Source organism: Nerophis ophidion, linkage group LG23, assembly GCF_033978795.1.
Source record: "Nerophis ophidion isolate RoL-2023_Sa linkage group LG23, RoL_Noph_v1.0, whole genome shotgun sequence".
In the NCBI taxonomy this organism is placed as follows: Eukaryota; Metazoa; Chordata; class Actinopteri; order Syngnathiformes; family Syngnathidae; genus Nerophis; species Nerophis ophidion.
This window is the reverse complement of record NC_084633.1, coordinates 13,731,720-13,743,807: the sequence shown is the minus strand read 5'-3', so window position 1 is coordinate 13,743,807 and position 12,088 is coordinate 13,731,720. Positions and strand designations below refer to the sequence as shown.

At 42.5% G+C, this 12,088-nt stretch overlaps 2 protein-coding genes across 3 annotated transcripts in view; one reads left to right on the top strand and one right to left on the bottom strand.

Annotated features, from left to right (window-relative positions):
* The window catches only part of sdk2a (sidekick cell adhesion molecule 2a), a 469,329-nt gene that overhangs the window by 369,453 nt on the left and 87,788 nt on the right, over positions 1 to 12,088 (top strand). For both annotated transcript variants that reach the window (XM_061884928.1, XM_061884927.1), the window contains exons 19-22: positions 3,486 to 3,681; positions 3,781 to 3,879; positions 3,955 to 4,146; positions 11,028 to 11,149. In XM_061884928.1, the coding sequence (XP_061740912.1) occupies positions 3,486 to 3,681; positions 3,781 to 3,879; positions 3,955 to 4,146; positions 11,028 to 11,149 (609 nt within the window). The remainder of the gene's footprint in view (positions 1 to 3,485; positions 3,682 to 3,780; positions 3,880 to 3,954; positions 4,147 to 11,027; positions 11,150 to 12,088) is intronic.
* Positions 5,884 to 6,601, bottom strand: LOC133541774 (mitochondrial amidoxime-reducing component 1-like). The gene is given in 2 exon segments (XM_061885359.1): positions 5,884 to 6,409; positions 6,411 to 6,601. Coding segments are annotated over 2 exon segments (699 nt in total). The 5' UTR covers positions 6,584 to 6,601.

The window sequence follows — 12,088 nt, the reverse complement described above, 5'->3', positions numbered from 1 at the left end:
GACACATTTCGTAAAAGGAATAAAAATACTACCAGTTTTCGGAACTTCTCAATCAATCAATGAAAGTTTACTTATATAACCCTAGATCACGAGTGTCTCAAAGGGCTGCACAAGCCACAACAGCATTCTTGGCTCAGATCCCACATTTCTGCGGTCGTTTATTTGTTAATACATGTTAATTAGTATAGTAATAAAATATATGTTTTATTTAATATTTAAACAGTGATTATGTGAAGTGAAGGGAAATATATTTATGTAGCGCTTTTCTCTAGTGACTCAAAGCGCTTTACATAGAAAATTCCATTAAGTTACATTTAAACCAGTGTGGGTGGCACTGGGAGCAGGTGGGTATAGTGTCTTGCCCAAGGACACAACGGCAGTAACTAGGATGGCAGAAGCGGGGATCGAACCTGGAACCCTCAAGTTGCTCTACCAACCGAGGTATACAGCCCCAATGTGTAATAATAAGTATGTTTTTTCCTACATTTTTCAGTCTCATTTGCAAGTAGTAAACATTGCATGAAGTTGCAGAGCCAAAACGTTATGTGGCAGTGGTGTGTAGACTAGGGTTGTATGGTATACCGGAATTAGTTTAGTACCGCGATACTAATGAATCATATTTGATCACATACCACCTTTGAAAAGTACCGGTCCTGTAGCCCCCCGCGCCCCCGTCGTCGTCACGTTGTCTCATTGCTGGTTTACAAGGAGAGGAGCATGTTCGGCAGCGCACAATCACTGAGTACTTATACAAGCAGATACGGTGTGTAGACAGAAAAGGGAGAACGGATGCATTTTGGCTTAAAAACGAAAGATAAAGGTGAAGTTATAACACTGAAACGCCTTCAGGAAGAGGTGCTTTAAGACATGGCTAGCTATTCGGCAGGGTTTTAGCTACTTTCAAGTCACTAATCCTCGCTTCCATGGCGACAAATAAAATAAGTTTCTTAGAAGCATCATCCCTGCAGGACGAGGAATAGCTAAACATGCTTCACTACACACCGTAGCTCACAATGTAAACAAATGCCATTGGTGGATCTACACCTGACATCCACTGTAATGATACCAAGTACAGGAGCGTATTGTGGATACTATTATGATTGCATAAATTTTTTTAGCATGACAAAATCTTCTTTCATTTTTTAACATTTATATTATGTTTATAAACTCAGGAAATATGTCCCTGAACACATGAGGACTTTGAATATGACCAATGTATGATCCTGTAACTACTTGGTATCGGATTGATACCTAAATGTGTGGAGTCATCCAAAACTAATGTGAAGCATCCAAACAACAGAACAATAAATGATTATTACATTTTAACAGAAGTGTAGATAGAACATGTTAAAAGAGAAAGTAAGCAGATATTAACAGTAAATGCACAAGTAAATTAATAATTCATTTTCTACCACTTGTCCTTAATTATTTGGACAAAAATATAGAATGAAAAATGACAATATGTTACTGGATACGTCAGCAGACTAAATTAGGAGCCTTTGTTTGTTTACTATCTACTAAAAGACAATGTGAACGACTTTCCCTCTCGCCGCTCGGGTTCCACTGACCACCCAGGAAGGACATATCTCTAGCAGGTTTGACTTTTATTTTTCAATAAAGGCAGTCTTTTGCGCCGTTGTCGCTCCCACTGCTCGCTCCTCCGTCTCTCGCTCTCCGGTCCGCTCTTTAGTCGGCCGCGTCTCTGTCTCTCATGTCTTGCTCTTTTTTGCTTTTTGGTCGCTGTTGCTGGCTCTCCTACTCCTTTTTTGATCTCTCAGCCTTCTCCCCTTTTATACATCATAAGTAGAAATGTTAATTGTTTGCCGTTGCGCGATCAACGCACCTGAATTAGATTGCGGCGGTGTCGCTCCCGGCACGCCCTCTCTCTCCTCTCCGCCACATTCTCCGCCTCCTTGCCGCCATCTTGGGCAGGTTTCCAGCGTGGCCCGTCAGCTCCGCCTCTCCACAGAGAAGTTGTCTTGTATGTTCACTATTTTATTTAAGGACAAACTTACAATAATAAGCATATGTTTAATGTAAACTAAGATTTTTTTGTTAAAATAAAGCCAATAATGCCATTTTTTGTGGTCCTCTTTATTTAGAAAGGTACCGAAAAGTATCGAAATAATTTTGGTACCAGTACCAAAACTATTGGTATCGGTACAACATTTGTAGAGCGGCCGTGCCAGAAACTTGAGGGTTCCAGGTTCGATCCCCATTCCGCCATCCTAGTCCATGGGCAGAGCACTCTACCCAGTGATAGATAATGAGTATCACTATGTAAAGTGCTTTGAGTCTCTTAGAGAAAAACGCTACATAAATATAATTTACCTCACTGAATGCATTGACAAGTAATTAATTGTCATGATCCGTGTAGTTATGTTCTGTTAGTTTTGGACTCCCTTAGTTCCTGTTTTGTGCACTTTGGGTGTTTGTTTTGGTTTCCATGAGTACTTATTGGTTTCACCTGCTTCTGATTAGTGCTCTGCACGTTCACCTGCTGTTGAGCACTAATCAGAGAGCTATTTATTCACGTTGCTCGCCACAGTCGGTGTGGCTTCATTGTTTGCTATACGCAACGGTTACGTTTTCATGTTCCTGATCCTTGCTCCTGTGTTTCCTTAGCTTCCCGTGCGATCGGCACGTTGTTCTTTTGTTTGTTCTGTCTTTTTGGTAGGTTTATGATTTATGAGAAATAAATCATCTCCTACCTCATGCTGTCGCCCGGAGCCGTCCGTTCTGCATTTCGGGAGAACAAACCCCGCCCCGACCCACCACACTGTCAGAGTTAGTTGTTGACAAACCCCAAGATGCAGAGATGGAGGCAGGCGCGGAGTGAGAAAACATGATTTGATAAAAATACTAAGACCAAAACAAACAAAGGGTTCAAACATAAAGCGCGCACGTGGGCGGATAACAAACAAAAGGCCTAGCGTGGAAGCTAACAGGTATCTAGCAGGAAACAGAAGTCGTACTTGTAAAATGAAAGAACAAACTGGAAGCAGGGAACAAAAAATAGTAAGCAACAAACATCAAACCAATAAAGCTTATGCTGCAAAGACACGACAAGGTACGATAATACAAGAGCGATAAGAAGTGAAATCCACAAATCAATAATCCAGCACTGACTGGAGGAATAAAGCGGGTACAAATAAGAGTGGGCTGATTGACACCAGGTGTGGCCAGGTGCCAATCAGCCGCAGCTCAGGGGACAACAGTGCACAGGGAAAAAAACAGGAAACAGACACAATAAGAGCACTTTACAGGAACTAAAGACAGGAAATACTAAACACACAGACACACACACAAAGAGACAAACTATCAGGGGAAAGCCTGACATGGACGTGACATAAATAACAGCTAAAAAAAAGAAAAATATCAGAATTAATTAATCAAGTCCAAAGGGAATAAGCAGTAGAAAATGGATGGATGAAAGTCCAGCATGGCACAATCCATGTCTTCTGTATGACACTCAACCTTTCCAGCTGTTGGCGTGGGAACCCAATCGGGCCAGCGAGGTCACCATGGTGACGGCGCGCCCCAACTTCCAAGACAGCGTCCACGTGGGCTACATCTCGGGTCTGAGGAAGTTCGCCGAGTACTACACGTCCGTCCTGTGCTTCACCACGCCAGGGGACGGACCGCGCAGCCCGCCTCAGCGGCTGCGCACCCACGAAGACAGTAAGTGCCGCCGTCGCCGGGTTTTATAGGATGGATGATTATTCTGCTTCGTTTACCTCCTCCTTTTTCCAAATTTTTTTTTTGTCATCATTTTTACAGCCCCCGGCGCCGTGGGACACCTCAGCTTCACAGACATTTTGGATACCTCCCTAAAAGTCAGCTGGAAGGAGCCTCAGGAGAAAAACGGTCTTCTCACAGGTGATTTCTTTTACAAATAGCTTAATGGATTTCAGCCTGGCTGCTTTTGCTTAATGTGAGTTTTTTACCCTCCAGGCTACCGCATCTCTTGGGAGGAGTTCAACAGGACCAACACGCGGGTGACCCACTATTTGCCCAACCCCACTCAAGAGTACAAGGTGACGGGGCTCACCGCGCTCACCACCTACACCATCCAGGTGGCCGCCATGACCTCCAAAGGTCAAGGTCAACTCTCGGCATCCACCATCTCCTCTGGTGTCCCGCCAGGTGAGTGCTTTAAAAATTCCATCCCCCCAACGACCAATCCAGTGAAGTTGACACGTTGTGTAAATGGTAAATAAAAACCGAATCCAATCATTTGCAAATCCTTTTCAATTTATATTCAATTGAATAAACTGCAGGGACAAGATACTTAACGTTCGAATTGGAAAACGTTATTTTTGGCAAATGTTAGCTCATTTGGAATTTGATGCCTGCAACATGTTAGAAAAAAGCTCGCACCAGTGGCAAAAAAGAATGAGAAGGTTGAGGAATGCTCATCAAACACTTATTCGGAACATAATTGGGACCAGGTGGCTTGCCATCCAAGCAACGTCATCATGGACGCCCCTGCTTATTTCAGCAAGACGATGCCGAGCCACGTGCTACAACAGCGTGGCTCCATAGTAAAAGAGTGCGGGTACTAGACTAGCCTGCCTGTAGTCCAGACCTGTGTACTCATTGAAAATGCGTGGCGCGTTATACCATAATCTACGATTCTTCGATTTGACTCCCTCAAATGGCCTTGACACAATCAGGAACAGGCTGTTCTGAAGAAACTCCCCCAAGGACTCCTCAAAGATGGAGGCTTTTGACCTTCCTTTTTGTCAACAACACCTGTGGTCGAACTTTGAGATCGGCCTCAGTCCATATAAAAACATTTCATCATCTCTCCCAAGTTAATTGGGTATAAGTATGCACACCCGACCCCACCTTCGAATCAACGCCTTCACCACCGCTTAATTCCTCTGGGGCTGTGGATGGCTGAGCAGCGCTATATAGCGGCAGCTGGTCTCCTCAAACCCACCCCTCCCTCTGTTGCAAGTTGGTGTGATATACGTACCATGTTTAATGTGTGCCATGCTATGTGAGGTTTTTTCCTTGGACTCAGTCTGGACCCCACCTGAGGGTCTAGCCTTAGACTGATATTTTTTTTACTCACCCTTTTCTCACCTTTTTAAGGGGCGCCGTAAGTGGCTGATCCATTGGCGGTCTCGTCTTGTCCCCCCCTGTAACGTATGTCTGCTCTTAGCGGGACTGTGCCGAAAATGACATTTCGTTGTACTTGTGCAATGACAATAAAGATCTATCCTATCCTATCCTACCATACCAATTTTATTCATAAAGCCCTTTAAAAAAATAACCACAGCTGAAGAACAGAGGGCTGTACACCACAAATAAATAGAGGCAAAGGACAGACCAAAAAATAACATTTAAAACCGAAGTAAAATACACGTTAAAAAAGCAAATACAAATTAACCTGAGAATAATTTGTAAGATCAAAAGCAGTTAAAAAGGGTTAAAAGTTAAAAACAGTTTAAAGGCTAATGCTGGTTTAAAAGCCAGTGAATAAAAATGGGTTTTAAGAAGGGTCTTAAAAATAGCCAAGGAAGGGTTCTGTCTCACATGGAAAGGAAGATAGTTCCAGAGTTTGGGACCCGCAACAGAGAAGGCTATGAAGCCTTATAAATAAATAATAAATGGGTTGTACTTGTATAGCGCTTTTCTACCTTCAAGGTACTCAAAGCGCTTTGACACTACTTCCACATTTACCCATTCACACACACATTCACACACTGATGGAGGGAGCTGCCATGCAAGGCGCCAACCAGCACAAAGGTGAAGTGTCTTGCTCAGGACACAACGGACGTGACGAGGTTGGTTCTAGGTGGGATTTGAACCAGTGACCCTCGGGTTGCGCACGGCCACTCTACCACTGCGCCACGCCGTCCCTCCCGCATGACATCACACGCCACAGTCGTACGCGAAGGCCTCACAGTCGCTGATGACGATGTTTGGACGGAATCGTTCCACGGTGACTTCCTTGTCCAACCTGCTGCTCAGATCTTTGACGGAGGCCTGGGACAACAGCATCACCGGCCCGCAGTCTGGGTACGCCACCTCCTCATTTAGAGAGAAGAGAGGCTCCATGTTGGCAGCCTTCCTGGCCCTCATGTGGGCTTCAAAGTGCACCAGGCGGAGGGTATTCTCGCCGCACAGGAAGTCACCCAACCAACCAGACGCTTCATCGCCGCAGTCCCGCCCCTCAACGTCAGTGCCGAACACTCTGCAGTTGACCACGGGGTTGTGGGGCTGCTGGACGGGGAAACGCAGCTCCGTCATGTCGGGGCCGTTCAGGCAGACGGAGCCTCCCTCGCAGGTCAGGGACATCAGAACAAGGCGGGGCTCCTGGCGGCCTGTCACCATGTGACCGTCCTCCTTCACCACCATCCAGTGTCGGTCCTGCATCTGTCCGCACTAGAGGCCCACTAGACACCGCCTTGCCGGACTTGAGCGGGTGGACGAGGAGCTGCGACACCACACCCACGCGGACGAGCCGCTCCGGCTTCCCAAAGTATTTATATCCCAGGCCTAAAGCCGCCACGGCGACAGCAGCTCCGCCGACCAGCAGGACCACTTTGTTCCCAGCCAGCCTCGCCTCCATTTTAGAACTTGGACACAACTCAGCTGGACTTTGGACCTTATGAAGCCTAAAATACCACAACAGAGACCCCGGACTGTTGAACAACTTAAGCTGTACATCAAGCAAGATTGGGAAAGAATTCCACCTGAAAAGCTTCAAAAATTGGTCTTCTCAGTTCCCAAACGTTTACTGAGTGTTGTTAAAAGGAAAGGCCATGTAACACAGTGGTAAAAATGCCCATGTGCCAGCTTTTTTGCAATGTGTTGCTGCCATTAAATTCCAAACTAATGATTATTTGCTAAAAAAACAAACAAATATATCAGTTAGAACATTTAATATCTTGTCTTTGCAGTCTATTCAATTGAATATAGGTTGGAAAGGATTTGCAAATCATTGTATTCTGTTTTTATTTACCGTTTACAAAGTTTGTACACAACGTGCCAACTTCACTGGTTTTGAGTTTTGTACTTTCTTAATTTTTTTTTTTTTGCATCATTTGGGTCTCTAAAGCCTCTTTGGACATATCAATAATTTCAAGCATGAATATATATTTACCTGGGTTGGTTGTTCTAGTGTGGACATTTGAACAGGTGTGTTGTTATCAAGTCATTTCAAATTCAGTTGAACTCACAGAATGACTCAAGTTTGGGGGAACATGAGTATCATGTCAGGGGGCACTCCAGTCCTATAGTGGCTACGATAGTGAAGATTATAGTGTCTACATCAGTGGTCACCAACACGGTGCCTGTAAGGACCAGATGAGTCGCCCGCTGGCCTGTTCTAAAAATAGCTCAAATAGCAGCACTTACCAGTGAGCTGTCTCTACTTTTTAAATTGTATTTATTTACTAGCAAGCTGGTCTTGCTTTGCTCGACATTTTTCATTCTTAGACAGACAAAACCCAAATAGAATTTGAAAATCCAAGAAAATAATTTAAAGACTTGGTCTTCACTTGTTTAAATCAATTCATTTATTTTTTTTACTTTGCTTCTTATAACTTTCAGAAAGACAATTTTAGAGAAAAAATACAACCTTAGAAATTATTTCAGGATTTTTAAACACATATACCTTTTTACCTTTTAAATTCCTTCTTCTTCTTTCCTGACAATTTAAATTAATTTTCAAGTAATTGTTTTTTTTATTGTAAAGAATAATAAATACATTATGATTTAATTCTTCATTTTAGCTTCTGTCTTTTCGACAAAGAATATTTGTGAAATACTTCTTCAAATTTATGACTAAAATCCAAAAACAATATTCTGGCAAATGTAGAAATTCTGTAGAATGAAATGAATATCTTATTTCAAAGTCTTTTGAATTTCTTTTAAAAATTTTGCTTTGGAAAATCTAAAATAAATAATGATTTGTATTTGTTAGAAATATAGCTTGGTCCAATTTGTTATATATTCTAACTAAGTGCAGATTGGATTTTAACATATTCAAAACCAGTCTTTAAAATTCTAAAATTAATCTTAATCAAGAAAAATTACTAATGATGTTCCAATAATTTTTTTTTTGATTTTTTCAAAAAGATTCGAATGAGCCAGTTTTTCTCTTCTTTTTTGAATTTTAAAGAGTCGAAATTAAAACATAGTAAACTATGTTTTAAAATTCAATTTTCATTTTTTTCGTGTTTTCTCCTCTTTTAAACCGTTCAATTAAGTGTTTTTTTTTAAATCATTTGTTCTCTACAAAAAAAACCTTCCGTAAAAGGAAAGTAATTCATGATTTGTTAAAAAATGTTGGTGGCTATCTAGTTGAAATGGGATATTGTGATTTCACAAGACTGTCTTAGAAGTGATCATTTGAAAATGTTTAATATGAAAAATGTGCACTTAGAGAAAATATAAAAATAAAGTGTTGCATATTGATATTTATCTGTTTCTATATATAAATTTATTTTGAGAAATCATTAAGATGATCAGTGTTTCCACAAAGATAAATATCATTAATTATTAATAATAACATAGAGTTAAAAGGTAAATTGAGCAAATCGGCTATTTCTGGCAATTTATTTAAGTGTGTATCAAACTGGTAGCCCTTCGCATTAATCAGTACCCAAGAAGTAGCTCTTGGTTTCAAAAAGGTTGGTGACCCCTGGTCTACAGTATCTGACTTGTACGAACAGATGGAGAGCAAAGCGTACACTAGACTCCAGCCTCAAGTTTATCACATTTAAGGCCTGGTCTACTAAAAGTTTGCATGTATTAAAACGCGTGCAAACCTGCTAGCGCATGCAAAGTTGATCTATTAAACTTGTGCACAAAAGATTTCCTCTTAAATGACTAAAACTGCAATGTGTTGCTGCCATTAAGTTCTAAGGTAATGATTATGTGCAAAAACAAAAATAACTTTCTCAGTTCAAACATTAAATATCTTGTCTTTGCAGTCTATTCAACTGAGTATAATATATTGAAAAGGATTTGCAAATCATTGTATCCTGTTTTTATTTACAAAATACACAACGTGCCGACTTCACTGGTTTTGGGTTTTGTAAATCCAGAGCCTCAAATATTTGGTACATTTCTAAAAAAAATTGTTTTGCAAAGTTTAGCTTGAAAATTTTGGAAACACCTTACATTGTTGGATTAAGATTGAGAATTATTTAAACAATGGAAATAGAAAGAACCTGTTCCAGGGTCAAACTGCTCCCATCATAAAATGGGGTGCACTATCTGGCTAAAACCAGCAGAGGTGCTGTTGAGCCAATCAGAGTTCAGAACATTCAGTGAGGTTTTATCCCATCATATTAAAAATCCGTATTAAAAAAAATGATAGTCACTCCAGAACATGTTCTACATTTTAAGTTAAGTTAAAGTACCAATAATTGTCACACACACACTAGGTGTGGTGAAATGTGTCCTCTGCATTTAACCCATCCACTTGTTCTACCCCTTGGGAGGTGAGGGGAGCAGTGAGCAGCAGCGGTGGCCGCGCCCGGGAATCGTTTTTGGCGATTCAATCCCCAATTTTAAACTTTGATGCTGAGTGTCAAGCAGGGAGGTAACGGGTCCCATACTTATAGCCTTTGGTATGACTCGGCCGGGGTTTGAACTCACAACCTACCGATATCAGCGCGGACACTCTAACCACTAGGCCACCGAGTAGGTTTAAGATATGTTTGTGACGATCTGTTTGTTTCCTTGATGTTTATATCCTGTCATCGCCCTCATTTCTGTTGCATTTCCTGCATGTCTCCCTGAGCGCTCGTTCCCCTCACCTGTCCCTGATTGGCAGCCGGGCACACCTGGTTGCAGTTGCCAATTAGGCGGCTATTTATGCCGGCCTCGCCTGTTCCTCAGCGCTCGAGGATTGATAATGTTTGAGAACCGTTGTATGCATGACCGCTTTTAAATGTATTCAAATCCCCTTACCTGCGCATCGATCTCCTGGTTCCTGCATCTTGGGGTCACAACTACTGCAGCCATGCAAGTTCACAACAAAATCCTCGAGTCAGAAACGGGCATTTGCGGGTACCCCTGTCGGCAATTGTTGGAGGACATGACACCCAGGTTTGTGCGGTCCCAACCCACAGCAGGCTCTGTCCTTCTACCTCCGGCTCGGCCGCCAATTCCGGCTGTCCGCCCTGCTAGGCCACCGACGCAGTTGCAGCCATCAAGCGCTCGCATGCGGTTCCCTCAGTGGCTAGTTAATGGGACGCCCTTGGCGCAAACAGCAACGACGCCCAGGACATATACGGAGAACTCTTCGGCTGCTGAAGTTCTGGCGGTTCGGTGGTTGCCCGCCTTGCTTGTTGCAGCAGCAAGCCACTCTCCGCCGCCACTTGACTCGTCCCCGGTGGACACGCGGACACTTTGCCTGGCGACCTACCACCAAGTTCTATCTCAGCCCTCCCTTGACTTTTGGACTTGGTCTTTTTGTTTTCTGGGATATGTCCTTAACGGGAGGGGAGTACTGTCATGATCCGTTGCCCGGATCATGTTTTGTTTAGTTTTGGACTCCCTCAGTTCCCGTTTTTGAGCACTCCTGGGTTCGTATTTTAGTTGCCATGACTGCAGATTGTTTTCACCTGCCTCTGATTAGTGTTCGAGATTCTCCCCTGCTCCTGGGCACTAATCGGAGAACTACTTATTCCTGTCTTTCACCACACATTGTCAGGCTGTCTTGTTTGCTGTATTCAACGGTTACGTTGGGATTATTTCTTGATTCCTTGCTCGTGAATCCTGTGCTAAATTTTTGCCTTAGCTCCCCATTTGATCAGCACGCGTCTCATTTGTTTGTGTCTTGTATTGTTGTATATTTTATGAGGAATAAATTATTGTCTCACCTGGACCTTGCCTCCGGAGTTCCTGCTGCATCTTGGGAGAACGATCCACGCATAAACATGCGACCCAATCGTGTTCTTTTAAATCTTTTCAACGTTCCTAGTTATATAAAAATATCAAACCTGTCCTCTTTGATTCCTTCTAAGATTTGCTGCTGTCTTTTTATTTTTTTATTACAGAACTACCGGGCCCCCCGACCAATTTAGCCATCTCAAAAATCGGCGCTCGCTCTGTCAATCTGCAGTTCAAGCCCGGTTATGACGGCAAGACGTCCATTTCCCGCTGGCAGGTGGAAGCCCAGGTAGGACCCGCTTTATTCGGTTCTGTACAACCACATGGTCTAATAGCAGGCAAATATTAAAGAGGGCCCATGATGGTTTTTCCTCTTTTCTGACTTATGAATGTTATTACAAGGTTGGATTCTCAAGTTAAACCATGTCAAAGCATAAGATTCATGCATTTGGTCTTGCTCTTGCACACAATCTTGGATCCCTCTGAATGCTGTTTTTGGGGTGCTTTTAATGTTTTAATAGCAGAGAATTAATGAAGTCAAAGATTGACAAACATGCTTAAGTGGGCATCTTGGACATATTAACTAGTGTGGTCCAGTACATTTTTAACCTCAGTCTGGAAATTGTCTTGCCGAAATAAGCAGGGGCGTCCATGATTACGTTGCTTGGATGGCAACAAAAAGTTGCTCCCAAACCAGCATGTACCTTTCAGCATTAATGGTGCCTTCAAATATGTGTAAGTTATCCATGTCTTAAGCACTAATACACCACCATACCATATAAAGATGCTGGCTTTTGAACTTTGCGCCTATACCAGTCCGGATGGTTATTTTCCTCTTTGGTCCAGAGGACACGACGTCCACAGTTTCCAAAAACAATTTGAAAAGTTGACTCTTTAGACCAGAGAACACTTTTCCAATTTGCATCAGTCCATCTTAGATGAGTTCGGGCCCAGCAAAGCCGGCGGCGTTTCAGGGTGTTGTTGAAAAATGACTTTTGCTTTGCATGGTACAGTTTTAACTTGAACTTACAAATGTAGTGACAAACTGTAGTTACAGACAGTGGTTTTCTGAAGTGTTCCTTAGCCCATGTGGTGATATCCTTTACACACTGATGTGAGACCGCCTGAGGGATATCATCGCTTATGTGCAGTGATTAATCCAGATTCTCTGTACCTTTTGATGATAATACGGACTATAGATGGTGAAAACCCTAAATTCCTCGCAATA